The sequence below is a fragment of the Ranitomeya variabilis genome, chromosome 7 (genome assembly GCF_051348905.1).
Source record: "Ranitomeya variabilis isolate aRanVar5 chromosome 7, aRanVar5.hap1, whole genome shotgun sequence".
NCBI classification, from domain to species: domain Eukaryota; kingdom Metazoa; phylum Chordata; class Amphibia; order Anura; family Dendrobatidae; genus Ranitomeya; species Ranitomeya variabilis.
Genome location: NC_135238.1, coordinates 196493070 through 196513834, shown reverse-complemented (window position 1 = coordinate 196513834; position 20765 = coordinate 196493070). Strand labels below are relative to the sequence as shown.

At 35.7% G+C, this 20765-nt stretch overlaps 1 protein-coding gene across 1 annotated transcript in view; it reads right to left on the bottom strand.

Annotated features, from left to right (window-relative positions):
- The window catches only part of TTN (titin), a 285913-nt gene that overhangs the window by 194991 nt on the left and 70157 nt on the right, over window positions 1–20765 (bottom strand). Inside the window, exons 44-59 of the mRNA XM_077272621.1 lie at window positions 8343–8618; window positions 7168–7731; window positions 6502–6783; window positions 6132–6410; window positions 4142–4420; window positions 3772–4050; window positions 3391–3675; window positions 3010–3288; window positions 2635–2916; window positions 2262–2540; window positions 1897–2175; window positions 1520–1798; window positions 1126–1413; window positions 762–1040; window positions 388–669; window positions 16–294 (exon numbers count right to left, since the gene is read on the bottom strand). Of these exons, the coding sequence (XP_077128736.1) occupies window positions 16–294; window positions 388–669; window positions 762–1040; window positions 1126–1413; window positions 1520–1798; window positions 1897–2175; window positions 2262–2540; window positions 2635–2916; window positions 3010–3288; window positions 3391–3675; window positions 3772–4050; window positions 4142–4420; window positions 6132–6410; window positions 6502–6783; window positions 7168–7731; window positions 8343–8618 (4770 nt within the window). The remainder of the gene's footprint in view (window positions 1–15; window positions 295–387; window positions 670–761; window positions 1041–1125; window positions 1414–1519; window positions 1799–1896; window positions 2176–2261; window positions 2541–2634; window positions 2917–3009; window positions 3289–3390; window positions 3676–3771; window positions 4051–4141; window positions 4421–6131; window positions 6411–6501; window positions 6784–7167; window positions 7732–8342; window positions 8619–20765) is intronic.

The window sequence follows — 20765 nt, the reverse complement described above, 5'->3', positions numbered from 1 at the left end:
TTTACTATAACTAACCTTTTAAATGGACAGAAGCAGTGCAATAGCAGCCTCCAGCTTCATTTGAAATAGTACATTGATACTCCCCAGCATCTGAAAAATCACACTTAAAAATGTGGAGTTCAAATACTGATTCTTTTTGAACGAGCGAGTATTTTTTACCGCTACGAATCTCCTTTTTGTTCTTTGAATAAGTTGCATCATAGGGAGGTGTGCCCATCACTTCACAGAAGAGCTTCAAGTCAGAACCCTTCACAACTTCAACAGGCTCGAATACTGTTTTAAAAGTAGGAGCTTCTATAATTAAAAAATAAATGTGGAAGAATAGACTTAATTTCATAACAATCGTATTAAAATATTGAAGTTAACCAAATGGGTGAAACAACTAACCTTTCACTTTAACATCAATGCTGCAGCTCTCACTACCTGCTTCATTGGTAGCCTCACAAACATATATACCAGAATCCTCAATAGCAGAATTCATAATATCAAGTGTTGATATTTCATCTACAAATGAAATGCCATATTTGCCATTTGTTGTAATGTCATTTCCATCCAAGTACCAGGTGACTTTGATTTCAGGTGTGCCTGCTATCTGGCACTGAAATGTTGTTGACTCTCCTTTTCTTAACATCGAAAATGGGCCGGGTTTCTTAACAAACCGTGGGGGCTCTATACACAGATAAAAATTTCAGATGTTGAAATATATTTATGCCTATAATTCAAAATAATGATAGTGATACTGTTAAAAAGTGAAGGCAAACCTTTCACAAAGAGAGTTGCTTTGCAAGTTGCCATTCCAACATCATTGCTAACTTGAACTGTGTAAATTCCAGAATCAGCAACCTTGGCTGACACCAGCTCAAAGATGCTTGAGGACTCATCCTTCCAAACAGATCGATTTGCTCCTGAAAGAAGTTCCTTGCTTTCCTTAAACCACTTTATCACCATGGGAGTTGTGCCACTCATGACAGCTTTAAACTGAACTCTAGAGCCTGGAATAATGTCTTGTGACAAAGGTTTTTCAAGAAAATATGGAGGCTCTAAAATAGGCAAACAAATAAAATTTAGATAAATCTTGAAATTATTCTCTGTTTTATTAATTTTTTTAATTATAGAAATGCAAACCTTTAACTGTTAAATATCCACTGCTTTGGTTCTTTCCTGCTTTGTTGGTGGCAGCACATGTATAGTTTCCACTGTCTGAACCCTCTAGTTCATTTATTTCCATAAAAGCTATGTTATCATGGAAAGAATATTTGTGCTTTCCACTAGGTAAAATCTCCCTGTCATCCTTTAACCATTTAACAGTTATAGGATGGGAGCCAGAAACTATGCATTCAAGATTGACGAAAGACCCTTTGACGCTGTCCATTTTCTTCAGTTTCTTTGTAAAGGATGGTGGTATTATCAGATCTAATTAAGAAATAAAAAACCCTGTGTTAACTTAAAATGAAATACTTAAGTGATTTAACTTTTTTTTAAAGAATTTTCTACAAAAAGAGTATTACACTATACTAACCTAAGACATTGACAGATGCAGTGCAAGTGCTTTTGCCAACATCATTTTGGACCTCAAAGGTATATTCTCCACTATCATTTTTGGCTGTTGAAGTAATTTTTAAGAATGAAACATTTTCAGTAAAAGTGATCTTATATTTCTGGCCAAATGTTAACACTTTTCCATCTTTGAACCATTTTGCTGTGATTTCTTTTGTTCCTGAAAATTTACACTGCATAGTCGCTGGATCACCTTCGGTGACATCTACAGAGACAGCTTTATCAATGATTGTGGCAGGTTCTGTTAAGGATGAGGAAGAATATATGGTAATTTAGATGTGCAAAATGCTTATGTAAACTAATCTAAACTTGGTAGAGCACAAAGCTAGAAGAACTAACCTTTTACGGCTAATACAGCAGAACATCTCTGAACACCTGCATCATTTTTGGCCTCACAAGTATACTTGCCACCAACATTGCTTTTAATAGATGTTATGTGCAAGGTGGCCACATTATTTTTAAATATTGCCTTTATGTTTTCATCTTCCATGACTTCATCATTGTCTTTCCACCATGAAATGGTGATGGGCTGGGAGCCTTTAACAGAACACTGAAAGGCAACCATTCCTCCAATAAGAGAGCTAAGGTTTTCAATTTTTCTTGTAAATGTTGGAGGCTCTGAAGAAAACAAAGTATAATTGTAAAAGCACATCTACAACTGAACTGTCTTTTTACTATCTTGAAGATCTTTCAGGCCTACTAACCTTTTAGGTTCACAAGTGAACTACACGCACAGCTTCCTACATCATTAAACACCCTGCACTGATATTCTCCAATATCTGTTGAGTCAAATCTTAGAATGTTCAGACTTAGCAAAGTATCCTGGTAAAAGGTCTTGTACTTTCTACCACTGCGAATTGGTTTGTTGTCTTTGAACCATGATACTTCAAATGGTGCTGAACCTGTAATTGCCCCTTCCAAAGTTACGTCTGAATCTCTCATGACTTCGGTAGTTTGGAAGTCCTTGACAAATGATGGGGGTTCTGTTTTATGAACAAAAATGTTTATTTGATTAATATGATGTTAAAGATGGAATTATAAATATTTTCTAGGTTTAGAGAATGAATAGTAACACACCTTTAACTATGACAGCACAGCTGCATATATCTGAACCAGCTTGGTTTTTTGCTTGACACACATATTCACCAATATCTTCAAGATTTAGTCTAACAATGTTAAGAGTTGCAACTGAGTTTAAGAAGGTCATGGTGCAAGAATCACTTTCTTTAATCTCCTTATCATTTTTAAACCATGTAATTGTAATAGGAGAAGTTCCAGCTACTTTACACTCCAGTTGTACAGAATCATCCTTTTTGAAGAGTTGTGATGGCTCTAGTTTCTGAGTGAAAGTTGCCGGTTCTGCAGAATTTAAATAACAATTAGTAAGATAGAATCTACGGCGGACAAAGAGAAAAAGAACTGCTGTAAAGAGTTAGGAAAGAGAATGCAAACCTTTAACAAACACGTTTGCACTGCATTCCACAGCACCAGCCATATTACTGACTTTGCAGACGTAATTTCCTGATTCTGAACTTTTTACTGCATAGAGTTCCAAAGAGCTGACAGTGTTTTCTTTAGCAATGTAGCAGGAGCCTCCAGTTTTCATTTCTTCTATGCCCTTAAACCATTTAATAGATAAAGGTGGTGTCCCTTTGAAAGTGGTCTTCAGACAGACAGTAGATCCTGGAAGAGCATCTTGTGGCTCTGGTTTTGTTATAAAGCATGGTGGCTCTATAGCATGAAGAAAAGACATTTAACCAACCCATACCTAAGAATTATAACGCTGAAAGATAGAAGAAGAACTATAAGAAGAAAACAAGCTAATGACCAAACCTTTTACAGATAGTGTTCCTTTGGTGTCTTTGGTTCCAGCAGAATTTGTTGCTCTACAAGTATAAATTCCAGCATCACTCAAGTCTAGCCGATTTATCTCCAACGAGGTGGTACCCTCCACGAATGATATCTTATGCTTATCAGAAGAAATTTCTTCATTGTCTTTGAACCAAGAAATTTTCAAGGGCAAAGAACCAGAGACCTTGCATTCCAACCGGCAGAAAACGTTTACTACACTGTCAACATCTCGTAGGGATTTGCTAAAAGATGGGGCAATGGTTCGATCTGTTTGTAACAGAAATAAATATGTTTGTTTAAAAATCTCTATAATTACTGAAGATCTGCACTGTTGTTACTTTATTAAGTATCATTTATACTGACCTAATACAGTGAAGGTGGTCTTGCAACTGCTACTACCCACATCGTTAGACACCTCAAATATATATTCACCACTATCCTGAATCTCAGCAGAGTAGAACTTCAAAGAAGCAACGTTATTTTTAAAGCTGATTCTGTACTTTTTACCAGAGGTCACTTCTTTACCACTTCTCAGCCACTTGACTTTAAGCTCTGGTGTGCCTGACACAGTGCACTCCAAAGTGGCTGGGTCTCCTGCAGTCACTTGGATAAGTTCAGCCTTTTCTACTATTTTTGCAGGTTCTAAAATAAAGTTAGATAAAATTTGTTAGCTAATAACCCTGATGCATGGTTTATCGAGAGTTAAAATATAGGTAGGCAATGACTAACTAACCTTTTACCACCAACTCTCCAAAACAAGTTTGACTCCCTGCATCATTTTCAGCAACACAAGTATACTTTCCAGCACTATTAATTTGCACATTGCTGAAATGCAGAGTTGCAATACTATTATCAAAAGTCATTTTCACTTTGTCATCTTCCCGGACGACATCTCGTCCCTTCATCCAGGTCACTGTGATGACCTCAGATCCTTTCACAACAGTTTGCAAAGACACGTTGTTGCCAACTATAGCAGTGACATTTTCAATCTTCTTCACGAATGATGGCGGTTCTAATTTAAAGAAGAGCAGTACGTTGTAAATCTTTATTCTTCATTAACTTATACATAAAGCTTTTTAGAAAATACCTACCGTATTTTCCGGCATATAAGACGACTTTTTAACCCCTAAAAATTGTCCCAAAAGTCAGGGGTCGTCTTATACGCCGGGTACGGCGTGTGCAGGGAGCGATCCTGGATGTTCCCAGGGTCTGAAGGAGAGGAAACTCTCCTTCAGGCCCTGGGATCCGTATTCATGCAAAAAATAAAGAATAAAAATAAAAAATATGGATATACTCACCCCTCCGAGAAGCCTGGCTGTCACCGCTGCAAGTGTCTGCCTCCATTCCTAAGAATTGCAGAGCGTGAAAGACCTTTGATGACGTCACAGTCAGGTGACCGGTCACATGAGCGGTCACGGACCAATCACAAGACTGCGACGTCATCGCAGGTCCTTCACGCTCTGCAATTCTTAGGAACAGAGGCAGACGCTTGCAGCGGTGACAGCCAGGCTTCTTGGAGGGGTGAGTATATCCATATTTTTTATTTTTATTCTTTATTTTTTACATGAATATGTATCCCAGGGCCTGAAGGAGAGTCTCCTCTCCTTCAGACCCTGGGAACCACACGCCGTATAAGATGACTGGGCGTATAAGATGACCCCCGTCGTATACAGCAGGCATATCCAAAATTCCATATTTTATATGGAAAAGTTGGGGGTCGTCTTATACGCCCAGTCATCTTATACACCAGAAAATACGGTACTTATTCTAATTTTATTTACATTAAGATGTACATATGAAATTTACTTCTTGCTTATATTTATGTTACTATTATAAAGGTTATCTTTTAAAAAAAATAAAATTATGTGTGAACTTGTGACATTAACCACAAGTTAGTATCGCAAGTTCCCTAAAATAATCCTCACGCATAAAAATGAGTGGAACCAGCTTCCTAAAATAAGCGTTTGTCTTAATATATGGTTCTGATTCATTGTGATATGAAGTCCAACAAAACTAGCTATCTGATGAGGGGCTGTCCTTGTTTGATTTCAATTTTTTTTCTTACATAAATGCATGTACTTTTGGCTAAGAATTATTTTTGCAATTGGGTTTCTTTGAAAGTTTTGCACCGTTTGCGTTTCTATGGCCAAGTGCAACACTGCCTATTGATGGCTGCAGTATGGGTTAACTAGAAGTCCATCGGAGACTTTCTAACTCTATTATCTGGTTTTTTTTAGCTCCCGTTATTTATGAACATAGACCACATCAAAGTTGGATGTGCAGCAAAACAAAGTGTCTGTGCAACATTTTTAATGAACCCATTTTTAAAAAATTACTTTTAGCCCCAAATACATGCATTTAAGTTAATATTACTCCAGAAAAATCTCATAGAAATTTGCTATAAGATGGGGCAATGGTTCAATTTGTTTCTAACAGAAATAAATATACTCAAGTCAAAATCACTATATTTAAGTGAAAAAATACAAATTGGCCTCAGCAGTGAACAACCCCTACAGATATTATAAAATTGTAATTAATTCTCAACCAATTCCCACATATGTCTTCTGGACTTAATAAGATATTTCACCCCCCCCAAAAAAAAAAAAGATTTTTGCTTGTGCTGATTTTCTTGCAGGTTATAGATATGTAAAGATTTGTTTCCCAGTAAAGAGTTGTATTGACATTTTAAGTAAGAGGAAAGCCATTTTAAGAAAAATACTAACCTTTAAGTTTGTATGTTGCACTGCAAATGCATTTACCAACTTCATTGGCTACAATACACTCGTATTCGCCAACATCTGCACTATTGAATGAAGAGATTTCCAGACAAGCAAGAGATTTTTGGTATGTCAGTCTGTACTTTTTACTACTTCGAATTTGTTTCTTATCTTTGTACCAGCTAATTTCAAAAGGTCCAGTACCAGAAACTTCACACTGAAGAGCAGTATTTGATCCTTTTACTATCTCTGCCGGTTCAAGTTTTTTGACGAAAGAAGGGGGCTCTAGAAAAGTATTACATTAGCAGAGAAAGGTTATCATAACTAAAGTATGAGTTTAAGTACAATACCAACCTAGCATTAAGAAGAAACAAACCTTTGACAATAATTTCTGAAGTACAGCTTTCAGATCCAGCATCGTTAAGTGCTTCGCAAGTATAACTTCCGCTGTCTTCAACCTTCATGTTGGTAATATCTAACAGTGCATTGGAGTCGTCGAAAGACATTGTATACACATCATTTTGGATGATAGCTGTATTGTTCTTGTACCAAGTCACATGGATTTCAGGTGACCCTTTGATTTTGCACTGTAGATGTGCAGATTCACCCTGTTTTAGCAAATAAGATGGCTCTACCTTTTTCACAAAAGATGGTGGTTCTATAAAAAGAGTTTCAGAAAGAGAAGATGATGAAATAAGAAGATTTTTTGTCGCAAATAAAAAGAGACCCAGACGAAAGAGACGGAGCTTGCCATGTTTAGCCATTTGTGCGTTATACTTGTTCAGCCACAAATCATTCACACTTGATTGGTTGCTGTCAGAAAAACAAATACATTCACACTGACATTAACAGACATTACATTTATTGTGCAAATAGAAGACTGGGTAAAGGAAGTATAATAATCCAGTTGCTGAATTGTCTACTCTTGAAGATATCTAGCAGTTAAATGCCCTGTACTTACATTCCTAAGGAAAATCTTCAACTGACCTCTTATTGTAAGATGTGTCATGTGTTTTTTTGTGAAATGTGTTGTGTGTCTTACCTCTTATAGTCACCACTGAAGAAGTTGAGCTACTTCCTGCATCATTGGTGGCAGTACACTCATAATTTCCAGAGTCTTTTATCTTAGCCAAGGGTATTTCAAGAGAAGCAACTTTGTCTTCAAAATATATTTTATAGTCCTTCCCAGGAAGAAGCTTGTGACCATCTTTCGTCCAAGATGCTGTTACTTTCCTGTCTTCATCTACTTGGCACTCAAGGCGAACAGTTTTGTTCACAGCAGAACGTAAAGGTTCAAGCTCTTTGATGAAATGTGGCTTGTCCACGACTATTAATTCAGCTTGGCAGGTATCTGTTCCAAATTTGTTTGAAGCTTTGCAAGAGTACGTGCCTTTATCAGCAATGGTAACACTTAAGAACTCTAGAACATGTTTGTTGTTTACAGCTGAAATTTGAAAGTTCTCTGACTGGGAAATAGGAAAACCATCTTTTTGCCATATGGCATCAATGACTGGTGTGCCTGACACTGTTGCTTGGAATTTAGCTTTCTTACTTACAAAAGAAGTAATAGACTCTGGTCTGGTAATAAAAGAAGGAGGAAAGGCTTCTGCAAAAAAGAACAAAGGGTTCAGTATTCTGAAAGTATTTCAAAGGCAAATTTCTATATTTGTAATAACAGAGAAAATTTCTCATCTGTTTTGAGGAACCAAGGAATGTTGACCAAAACGATCAACAAAAAAAGAATATTGATTTGTACAACTTCACTATTAATTGTAAGTAATTTATACTTTTTCCCAAAATGTAAAATACATTTTAAGGTGTTACTCTAGATCCCGAAATTCCATCCTCCCCGCGCCAAAAGATACTATTCTGAAAATATGTTTGGTACTTTAATTATGTTTCAAGAACAAGCTTTTCCTCAAAGATGTGTCATATCAATGACTTTGAAATAAAAGATTCCCGTTAACTAAATACATAGTAGCCCTTTAAAGACTGCAAAGATCTCAAAGAAGAATACATGTTTCTATGAAAATCAGTATATAATTAAGCTCGATGTGTCTTCTCAAAGTTTGTTGGCTCTAATAATATTACCAATGCTTAAGGCTTTTGTGATAAGACATTGGTGGAATATTATTGTTTCACTTGCCCTGTAAATATTCTTCACAGAAAAAAGGAAGAAAGTAATTTGTGAATGATGTGCTGTTGTCATTTACTCACCAGTTACTTTCAGGGTTGCAGTGGAGCTTACACTACCAAATTGGTTTGAAGCTTTGCAGCTGTATTCGCCACAGTCGATGACTTGAGGTTTTAGTACTTCTAGAGTAGAAACGTGGTTTGAAGTCTTTACAGAATATTTGTCACTCTCGTAAATTTCCCGTCCGGACTTAAACCATTGGAACTTGATGTCGGGTGCAGGCTCTGTCTCACAGGTGAAGAATGCGGAGTGCCCAACTGCAACTTCTATTGACTCGATCCTCTTTTTCAGTACAGGGCCTAAAATGGAAATGTTAAGATAAATTAAGTATCTATTAAAAAAATAAAAAGTTAAAAGTAAAATAACTGTAAAGTGAGCAATTCAGGAAGTGATAGTAAAGTGGCTGTGTGGATGAAAGGAAATGGTTAGCAGTGTTCACCATATTACATGACTACGCAACTCTACTACAAAATCATGTGAACATGCATAAGAACGTGATTTATTATTTCACAGGGAAAAATAGCTGAAAATAATAGTCTTTAGACTATTGTTCCAAAAAGTGATTACTCTGAGGAAATGGAAAATATCACATGTGCTTACAGCATGCATTTAAGCCTTCATTTCAATACTGTGATTTAAATAAGAAAATGATAAAATATTAGAATGACAGTGCATTGGTATAGAGAGTTACAGAACTGTGAATTATGCAATACACCATTTTGTGGATATGGGGATGAAGAGTATAAACAATTAGGGTTAGAATTATTTTAGATTAGTGTATTACTAAGTAAATTACCTTTTCTCAAAGTTATCGAAGGCTGTTCATATATGAAACTTTGTAAATATACTAAGTTTAGAATTTTTTTTAGAACATTGGAAAGTTTTTCTAAGAGTGGTCTACTTTAGAGAACCCATGCTAGAGTATACTAATCTAACCCCTTTGTGATCTTCTAACAAAATTTATTTAAGGCATAAAGGCATCTATAAAAATCAATGGACTTCATACAAATGGGGAGTGACTAATAGAATACTCTTCCCGCCCCATTATAATTTGGTCTTGGGGACCCAGAGTTGTTTCCTACTACTTTTACTATTTCACAAAATCAAACATATAAACTAATTTACTAACATATGTCAAAACAGGATTAAAAATGTAGAAAGTGATTTGACTGGTTGTTATAAGGGATACTGGTTCATTTTAGAATAGTTTTTCTGTATTTGAGCCAATGTGATTTTTACAACAATTTTATTTTTCCCTGTCTCATTTGCGATGAACATTACTAGCCAATATAAAAAAATATTATTTTATTTGGACACAGTTCCCTTCTAAAAATAAAAGTTATATTTCGAAAAACAGCTTTTGATAATCTCTCATATTATAAACAGCTCGCAAATTATTTGGAACATTTATTGATAATAAAATTAAATTAGATATTATTGATCCACGCAAACTTTTTGTTTTAGTATTTAATAAGGTAATAAGGCTGAACCTTTTCCATACTAGTTTTTTTCTATTTTTCACCACAAATAAAATACAGCCCACTTTTGGGGTAACATTTTTTTTTTCAATTAAGTTTTCTTAGCTTAATAGGAAGTATATTTTTAAGGGAAATAACTCAGCCTTAGATTAGATAGTTAATAACTAAAATAAGTATTCATTTTTAAGGAGTTTTTATTAATTTTAGCTATTAGAAAATGGCTAGAAACAAGCCAGGAGTTAAATATAGTAGATCATTAGGTGAAATAGTATAGGTACTGGCAACAGACACAAATTGTAATTCATGTTGTCCTCCTATACCATAAGGTATATATTTCAAGTTAGCAAACAAGTGTTATTTAATTATCCCCATGATCCAACCTCTTTTAACTACTGTGAGATTCGCTGATGTTGTTGCTTTGCCAGCCTCATTCAAAGCCTCACACGTGTACTCTCCTTGGTGTGAATCCATGTGTATTTTCTTGATTACTAATGTATAGATATCATTACTTTCTGAACAAATGAACTCTATGCCTGAAGACAACAATCTGCCCATGAAGTACCAGTTCACAGACTTAGCATTGGATATTGTTGCTTTAAAAGTAACGGAACTACCCTCATCAGCATCAATATCTATTAAACTCTGCTTGATTAATGGAGTACTTTCTTCATATTTCTCCCCAGGTTTTTCTAATTTCTTTACTATTTCCACTTGTCCCTGAAATGATATTGTTGAAGACACAACTTCATCTGTATAATAAGCTGCACCCACATCTTTTATATCAGTGTTAACCAAAACAATATTGTGGGTTTCTTTAGGAGATATATGTTCAAAGTCTCCTGCCTCTGTCAATATATCAAGTTGTCTGATTTCTACATTGTCTGTGGCAGTTCCAAATTTCTCTCGTTTTTCACATTCCAAACTCTCCTGTTCTTCACAAATTACAGCCCGTAATGCAGCATTTAATTCGGACTTAAGATCAGCCCTTTGATTATATATATTAGGAAGTGACAAAGTAATTTCTTCAGTGGCAAAATTGGTTGCTGTGATCATACATGTGCATAAGGTGTGATTTGATTCTTTGATTACTTGCATATTTCTAACTTGAATATCTTCCAAATTCTTCAGAAATTCTGCAGACAAGATATGACTTTCATTTTGTAATACGGAATATAAGGCACTTTTAACATGACCTTTAATGTCAAGACTAAAACTTTTCGGACTTTCAGAAATAAGAAGCCCTTCTTTAGTATACATTTTGAGATCAAATACCTCAGGAGCACCCATAGGCTGATTTACTTGAATTTCCACACTTAAATTTTCTGCATCTGCTTTCTCTATCACCTTGAAATTTTCTTCCTGTATTGAATGTTTTTCTTCCAGATTTAAAGGTTGTCGTATTGACTGTCCTTCCTGGATTCTTGAAGCGTAATCTTGCTGAGCTTCATCTAAAACGTTAACACTTTCTGTTGTAATACCATGATTCTCAACAGAATACACTTCTAAGGGAAATGTAAACTCATTCAAAATTTTACAAGTATGCATATCAGTGTCTGGCACAGTTTTGTCATGAGCCTCATCAATAGTTCTACTTTCATCGGTAGTGCATAGTTGCATAACTAACTGGTAGTCTTCTTTCTGTAAGCTACCTCTTTGCTCCTTTTGTGATATCAGTTGATCTTCTTTTGGAAGTAGGGCAAAGTCTTCCACAACATTAGCTAATTTCAGTTGTTCATGTTCCAAAACACTGCTAGGATTTACAGTTTCAGGACTTATTTGTAGAGTTTGCGCAGATTCTGCTGAAAGAAGACTTTTATCTTCAATAGTCAAACAGCAATTGTAGCTTTTCTCCATTTTGTTTAATGCAGTTTGTGATATGGGATCTCTAAGAGTAGGCTGTTCTTCTTTGGGTAATACTAATTCAGATTGTATAGTTTGTAGATGCAAAAGTGGTAATTTTTCTTTTGAAAAGCTCAACGTTATTTCCTCACTAACAGATTCTATATGACCTGTATTTAAACATAGAATGGGACGCTTTTCATCAGACATTAAAGAAAGTAGAGGAATTGGATTTTTGGTGAGCTCTGCTTGGTCGTCAGATGGAACATCAAAGCAGAAAGGTTCTTCACTTCTTAGCTGTGCTTGGGAATCTATAACTTGTACATTAATAGGTGGTTTCGGTTCTGCTTGAAAGTCAGCACTGCTTCCATCTTTACTCCCTGAAATTGGTGATGCGAATTCACACGGAATCTGTTTTCTTTCTACGGAAACTGAACTGCTTGATATAAATGTTTCTTTCGTATGAAAAGCTTTAAAGCCTTCACTTTGTTCGTATGGAAGTTCTTGCTCCTTCATCATGGTATTTTGTGAATCTGTTATTGAGATTACTAAAGGATCTAACAATACTGTCTCTACTCTTGTAGGTTGATGTGCCAAGTCTATCTCCTTAATTTGTGGACTATCTTGTCTAATCAACTGTTCCTCATCAAATTCTGCTTTGTGAATTTGCACCATCTGCTTTGCGTCACGGGATATTATTTGTTTTGCTTCGGCTGTAACTGCAATATACTTTGTTTTTTCCTCGCTTTTCACTTCTGCATTATCTGTTTTAGGGTGCATATCTTTGAATTCAGATTCCTTTTGCGTTGATGTTATTTCCTCAGTAACGGATAACTGTAGAGGCTGGATTTGTGAGCTAGCTAATTCTTTGATGTCAGGACTTACAATCTGTTTTTCCTGCTGCTCGATTACATTTTCTGAAACTACAGAAGCAGTTAAAGGGATTAGTTCCTTCTCCTTAGACTCATTATATTCAGCTTGTTGTTCTATAGCTAGTAATTCCTGTACTGTATCAATTTCTTCTCTTTCTGCAGAGTATTTTCCTTCTATGCCAATGGTATACAGCATTGTGTCACGCTCCTGAAGTCCAGCCCAGGCATCACCGGTTAGATTAACAGCATATAATCGTGTTTCTGTGGTTTCCTGAATAGATGATTTCTTGTAAGACTTTGTAGCTTTTATGTGTGGCTCTTTAATAACCGTACTTAAAGCTTTGCCCACTGTAACTTCCTCTGTATTCTTGTTGTCTGACAACTCATGCAACTCAAGTTTTGCATCAATTTGTTTTCTAATGTCTATGCTGTGTACTGTGAGGTATGAGCTACACATAGTCTCACCTTGGTCATTAGTAGCAATACATGTATATTCCCCCTCATTATCTTTGTCCACATATGGAATGATGCAACTGTATTCACTGCCATCATATACAAACTTGTAGGTCTCACAAGAATTTAACATGTTTCCATTATGCATCCACTGAATTTTTGGTTTGGGGAACCCACTAATTATTACTGATAATTTCACTACATCTCCTATCCTAGCCTCCACTGATGACAGCTGCTGTATGAAGATGGGAAAACTAGCTTCCTTTTTAATCTCTAGATTACTTGTATATAATGAAGATTCAGGCATAGATTCAAGAGTTCTAACATTAGGGTTTTTTAAATGTAGGTTGCTTTTGTAGGTTTCTGTTGTCTCCTCCTCTGTAGATATTACAAAAGAACTAGTCACGTCTGCACAAAAAAAGAAGTTAATAGTACTATATTAATGATATATTATTGTATATCTGACACTAAATTATTCATTGAACTCTGATTTTAGACTTTAATATGCCCCTATTTTTTCCCCCAAAGAACTTTATTAAGTTTTAAATAAAACAAACTGGGAAGATAGGATAGAGTGGGTGGGAGGGGCAGGAAATGGGTAAAGGGTAAGAAAGGGAGGGAAAATAGAGGACAATAATAGTAAATGTGATCGAATACCAATTCCAACCTTTTGAATTACATTTCAATAAATTACATATTAAAATAGAAACTTAAGCACTTAAGGATATAGTATATGCCCCTAGTGTTGACTTGATTCAATGCATACTTATACATACATAAAAAATCACATTCAATATACTACATGTAGCAGAACGATAAAAAAAGAAATCTCAAGCATAAACTCAAGCCAGAATTTAATTACTAGCATCCAATAATTAACATGCAAATCATTATTCAGTTTTGGCCTACTGTATATTAAACACTGTTAAAAAAGTTGTCATTAAGGTTCACCATTAGACTCAGCCCACAACTATCCCTCCTGACTCCCACACATGAGCGCTTTACTTGGCTGGGAGTTAATGTTTTCTCTATGAGGGAGCCACTGCCTGACTCTTCCTCAAGAAGAAAAAGAATTGACTGCTGAAATCAGTAGGCCAAATAATTTTTTTCCCTGGGATCATCATTCAAGGGAAAGTTGTGAGGTCCTCATACACAGGCTAATTTCCAATCTTGCCGACATTGGCGAGTTTAGACAACTTTTTTGTAATGTGTATGGAAGCATGCAGACCCATCACTCTATAACATATAGTTTGGGCACTCCTGGTCAAAATTACTGATATTGTGAACAGTTAAACAAGTTGAAGATGAAATTATCTCTAAAAGGGCTAAATTTCAAGAAGACATATTATCATTTATATTTTAGTCAAAAAATAAATATTTTTTAAAAAAAACATGAAAAGATGAAAATGTATTTTTTTGCCTAAAATAAAAATGAAATGTGTTATCTTTAGCTGTAGGCCTTTAAGAGAGCCTTTCATCTTCAATTTACACAATACAATAACAGTAATTTTGACCAGTTGTGCCCAAATTTTTACATGCCAATGTAGATGTTGATTTTTGAAACTTGCCATCTCTACCACAGTAATGATGAGAAAAATCAGAGTTTTTTTACACACTTTGATAAAATATTAAGAACGTAAAATATTAAGAACGTAAAAATGTAATATTTTCAATCAAAAGGGAAACTTTGAAAGCAAAAAGCCACAAAGAATAATAGAAACATGAAATTAAGTCCGATTTCACAATGAAGTTAAATATAAACGTTTGTCCAGTTTGGAGAACTCATTTTCAATGTTACATTTTCAATGTTATTGATGAGGGAAATGTCCTAAACCATCCATTTTAGATTTACATGATGTTCAATGAAAAGCATGGGCCATTTAAATAAAAAAAATCTGAGTACTTCCCTAAGCAATAACAGCTTATCGTCACATCGTATCCTATGGAGTGAATACATTTTGACTGGGATGTCAAATTTATATCCAAATTTATTCATTTCTACAAACATGTTATATGCACAGAAATTTTAAACAGGCAAATTACCCCATTAAATCATTAGTTCTGCTTTGATGAAATTTGTCAAATACATTTCTGACAGACTTCTTATTAAAAGCTTCCTCTTTGTCAGCATGTGTTATCACAAAGCTTTAGGCTTCAATATGTAGTAGGGCAACGTGCTACAACTATCAGAAACTTGAATGTCATGTAGCAAATCTCTGCAAATTTAGATTTGCTTTGCGTTTTCATTGCAAGAAAAATTCCACCTTTTTATTAACTTACAAAAAAGTTTAGCAACTTTGTAAATAAATATCTTTATTACTTTGTATATAATTCAAAATATCTGGATCTGTCAGCTTAATAAAGAAAGCCAGCATGTAAAAGCACGAAGTAGCAAAAATGGCACAAAAAATTGTGGTACCATTTGGTAACTAAGAGCACTGAAATAATACATCAGGGACAAAATCTAGTGAATTTCTGAAGGGTAATGTTAGGGGTCGAGTTCCCGCCTCTGCACAGGGGGAATCTCAGGCCATCTCCGCTGCGGTCTCCCATTCTTCTCCTACCGCAGTGGAGCCTGCTCAGTGGAGACGTTGGTCCCAGCGTCTCGGTCAGTCTGACTCTGTACAAAGAGTTACTGCTGCTTTTCCTGCTTCTGCCATTGAATTCAGTGATGGGCAGCGTCGAACAGACGCTTCTGGGACTAAGTCCTGCTTTTCTCGTTCTGAGCATGCCCAGAGTAAGATCTCTCAGTGGAGATCGAGGGTCACATGATCAGATACTGCAGCTAAGGCCATTGCCTCCTTCAGGAAGGTCCTGTACGTGCTGCAACTATTTAAGGCTTGCATGGCCGCACAGCCATGCGCTAGTATTGTTCTATGTTATGTGCTTTGTGCCAGTGTGGTCATGTGAGTTTGTGTTCAGGGACCCAGCTGAAATAAGCCCCTAGAATGCTGGCACCTCCGGTGAGGAGATTTTGTGTGAATGTATTCAGGGACCTGGCTGAAATAAGCCCCTAGAATGCTGGCACCTCCGGCGATGAGTTTGTGTGCATGCATGACCACTGACTGCTCTCAGTTGGGTAGTTAGCCTGTGCCACTGTGAAGTCTAACAGGGCGCAGTGCTTTGAGTTTCGGCTACTCTGTGAAGTAATGAGGTTAGCTCATACCGCCATATAGTTCCGCCGTTTGCTAGCAGCAGGTTCTCCTGCACGGTGGACCCCGGGCTGCGAACGCATCAATTATAATAAAACCTCTATATTTACTCGGTGCGTTCCGCTAGCCCTAACAGGTAATTAATACAATGTTGTGAATGCATAGTGTGGCCCTGTACCATTAATATTCTGCCCTTGCTACATACTACATATTGAATTTTATGGTCCACTTTTGTAAAATATTATATCTTTAAAAATTGGGACAAAATCAATAAAACAAATTATTTACAAAGTGATTTTTTTTTACGTAGACTTAGAACCACAGATTCCTCTATGCTATGCTTATGCTTTGGAAAGGATTGAGCTAAATATTCTAACCTTGCAGTCAGAGCTGTAAATAGGCTTATTAATCTGCATTAATAAATGGATTTAACTATTTACTTTCCAGAGCACACAACTTAAAGAGAACAGAATACGTAAAAAACATTGTAAATTAAGAGTTTTCAATTAGCAGTTTAAAAAAATCCAAAAACACAAAAAATGTTACCCATACTTTTCTTAATATTTTATTGAATTAACATAATAGTACAATGAAATGTGGAACAGTTGAATACATTGAAAATGTTTACCATATTGTATATTTGTATATTGTATATTTATTGTATGTTTTGTTTCTTTTTGGTAACTTATCATTGGATGGCAAATATTACTCTTTATCAAAAGGTACATCCTCATATTATTCTAATCATAAAATTGCTTGCCATACACAACAGATTATATCACAATAGTAGCTTCACAGAAATTACATTTGTATTTATGAAATGTGATGGTAGAAATATGGACTTACTCTGCAATACTCAAGATGATGTTAAGGTAACTAGCAACTTTTTGGGACTTCAATGTCAACCATTCAATTAAAATACATTTTGTGATTTTACTTTAAGGATAACAAAAACCCCCAAATTGGTTGTGAATTGATTCCAACATGTATCCAATTAAAGGGCATTCTCAAGTTTGGAAATGATCTTTTATTCATTGGATAGGAAATAACTTCCCAATTACTAGGGACCCGAATGATTGAATGGCCATGATCCCCAGGACTAGAGCTCTGAAGAGCCCTGCGTGAATGGACTGTTGGTCAAACACACACATTGCTGCCCCGTTAATTCTTATGGGAATGCTGAACAAAAGGGTCCATTAAGAATGAAAGGTACAGCAGTGCGAATACACGATCATTGCTCCATTCACACAGGTCTCTGGTTCTCGGTATTGGTGAGGAATCGGATCCCATAGGTTAGACAACCAATGATTAGTAAGTCATACCCTATCCTATAGGTAAGATAACTTTCACATTTATAGGAAAGATTAATAATAGTTACATGGCAGGCAAACATACAATATATTTGAAACATCCAATTGTTTTTTTAAACATATTAATAAGTCAAGAAATACAACTTTAGTTGCATTATTACTAATTATAATGATGTGAATGAAGTTAGCAATGTAAGGAATATATGTATGTATATATACTGTATGGTATGTGTAAAGATGGAAATATTCACTGTTTATGCTGCTAAATGTCTTCAAATGTGCTGTACAATAATACACAGAACAATAAAAAAGTTTCTATTATATAGGTACTTTTATTTTATGACTACAACGCTTAATTATCAAACACATACATCCTCATTTGAACATTATGATAGGAAGTTATACAGCCTAAAAAAACTCTGACCAATGCAAAATCAAAGATGGCCAAACACAAAATTGTATCCTAAACGGACATTATATACTACTTATACCAGTTCCTAACATTTTATGAATATTTACACTGAAAACACAAACATTTTAACCGACCACAGTTTAGCATCAAAGCTTACAGTAAAGAATACATATGGCAAAATGGCAGTGATCATTTATTTGACATTATTTGCTATCAAGTTTTGTAGAGTGCAAAATTATCAACTTGGAAGAAAAACGTGTTTGTCACTATATGCTATTGTTTTATTATAAGCAATGCAATTGTTTCTGCAGTTCCTTCTTTATTTGTAGCCAAACATTTGTATTGGCCTTCGTCACCAGCATCAACATTATCTATCGTTAACTGATGACAGCCATTTTGATCCTCTTCAAGTACATACTTTTCCCCTTGAACCAAACTATCATCTTTATACCAGCAGACATCTGGTACAGGGGTACCATCAACTACACATTTGAAATTAGCTTGGGTTCCTAGTGATGGTCTTGAGTCCAGAATTGGGATTAAGAACTTTGGAGGGGATTGTGTAACTTGAAACTCAAAGGAACAACTTTCAGAACCTTTAGCATTAAATTGTATAGCTTCCTCTGAAGAAGGCTTATCAAAAACATCAAATTGTATATTTAAGCATTTCTCATTTCCTTCTTCGCCTTCACTTCCAGTAATAGCAATCAGCTCAACAGCTTTATTCACTTCATTATTATCACTCTGAAACTCAAACTCAACTTCTATTTCTTCTTCGTTCTCATTTAAAATGTTTTGTTCTATTGCTTCTTTGCATTCCGCACCCACCAAAGGAAAATCAATGGATTCCCTAATTTCTTCTTTAGCAGCATCTGCGACTGTAACAGCTAACACTGCTCTGCAAGATACCTCTCCGTAACTGTTCTCTGCTTTGCAAATGTATGTTGCTGCATCAGACATGTTCACACCACATATCACAAGACTTTGCTTTTCTCTTTCTTCTCTTATAACAAATTTTGTAGAATCTGGTGTTATGCAATCACTTTCTTTGAACCATTTAACAGTTGGTGTGGGCATACCATTTACAGAGCAATGAAATTCTGCATCTGATCCTGGTGCTACATTCAAATCAGAAATGTGCTCGTGAAATTGAGGTGGTTTTTCAGTTACTTCAAAGTTTATTTTAACATCATCAGTATCTTTTGATTCACTCCCTGCATTTTGATCGTCAAAAGCCAAAGGAAGCACATCAAGGGAAATTACCATGCTTTTACTTTCAGGGGAAAATTCAGGAATAGTTATGATTTTCACCTGCTTCTCAAAATCTTTAACTTCACTTTCATCCAATTCAACTTCCAAAAGAATTTCCTGAGGTGAAGGAGACCTTGACGTTGTATTTTCCTCCATATCAAACTCCATTACATGCTGATGAGTTACAGGAGGTGGCAAAGCACAAGATTTGCCATCAAGAGGTAAAATGTCCACCTGAGTAAAACTTTTGGCTTCTCCCATAGGGTTCATTGCAATGCAACTATATTTTCCACCTTCATTAAGTTGTATGTTGTTAATTTCTAGTATATGCACATTGCCTTCTTCTCTTATTTTGATTCGGTCTTCCTGTTTAAGTATTGCAGAATCTCTGCACCATGTCACAACTGGTGAGGGGCAACCTACAACTTCTGCAGCAAAGCTCAATGTATTATTTTCAAAAATCCGCTTTTTAAGAAATGGTTTAATAAATGCTGGTGGCTTTTGATCCTCTCTGCCTAAGTCTTTCTCATCCTCTTTCCATACTTTTCCAGTGTTTGTTAAGCCAATTTGTGAAGGGCCAGCAATATCAGAAGACAGACAACATTCTGTTGCACCAGAGTCCAACATTTGTTGGACTGGTGTAAAGTAATGGTCAGGAGAAGTTGCAGGTGTCAGAAATGATTCACTTAAAGGAGAGTGAAAAGGCTCAGAAGAAGATGGTGGAGTGAAAAATTGTTCAATATCAATAGCTTCATCACTAAAGATACTGCTGGCTTCCACTGACATCTCAGATTCTGGAGAAAATGGTCGAGCAGACTGATTTTTGTAAAATTCATATACAGTATCAAAGGTGACATCTTCAACCTCCAGTGATGTTATCTGTCCAGTCTTAAATTCCCTCTCACTTTTTACATCTTCTTGTAGTACAGAAGGGGATTGAGCAGTAACCTGTGAGTGAGGTATATTGAGTTGAGCAACTTCAATTGAGTTTTCTGAAGCCACGTTTTCAGAAGTGCTTACATCTTCCTTCAGGTAATCATTTCCTTGAATATCCTCCAGATTATTTGCATTCAGATTCATAGGCTGCCCACGTTTTTCACATTCAATACTTTCATTCTTCACAATTGCCATTAAATAGTCATTACTTATATCTTCACCTTCAAATATACCAAGGTATGAAATATCTTCAATTTCATTCAAACTTTGTGCATCATCTTTTTTAACTAACTTATCCAAATTTAATCGGAATTTGTTGTCTTCTGAGGGTGTTATTACTTGTTGCTCGATTTGTGCAATGTTCTCTTTTTCTGTTTGGTTTCCTTTTTCTGAGTCAATTGGTTTTGCATCTAACGGCTTTGGTTCAGAACATATTACTGGAGTTTTCACCATAGACCGCCGTCTAGGAGGAGGTGTTGGTAATTCCTTCTTAACACTAATACTTACTGACTCATTTAGCAACTGTCTTTGGTTAGTGCTAATGGTTTCAACAAGAGAACTCTTTCGGAAAACAGTTTTATTGTCAGTACCAGATCTACTTTTTACGAAAGAATGCCTTCTTTGAGGAACTACTGGTAGGGCCTTCTTTGTGTCTGCTGTCTCTTCACTTACTCTTCCCTGATCAACAGTTTTACTTTCCACTGGTTTGCTTTCATTGTCGATAGTAGATTTACTTTTAATAA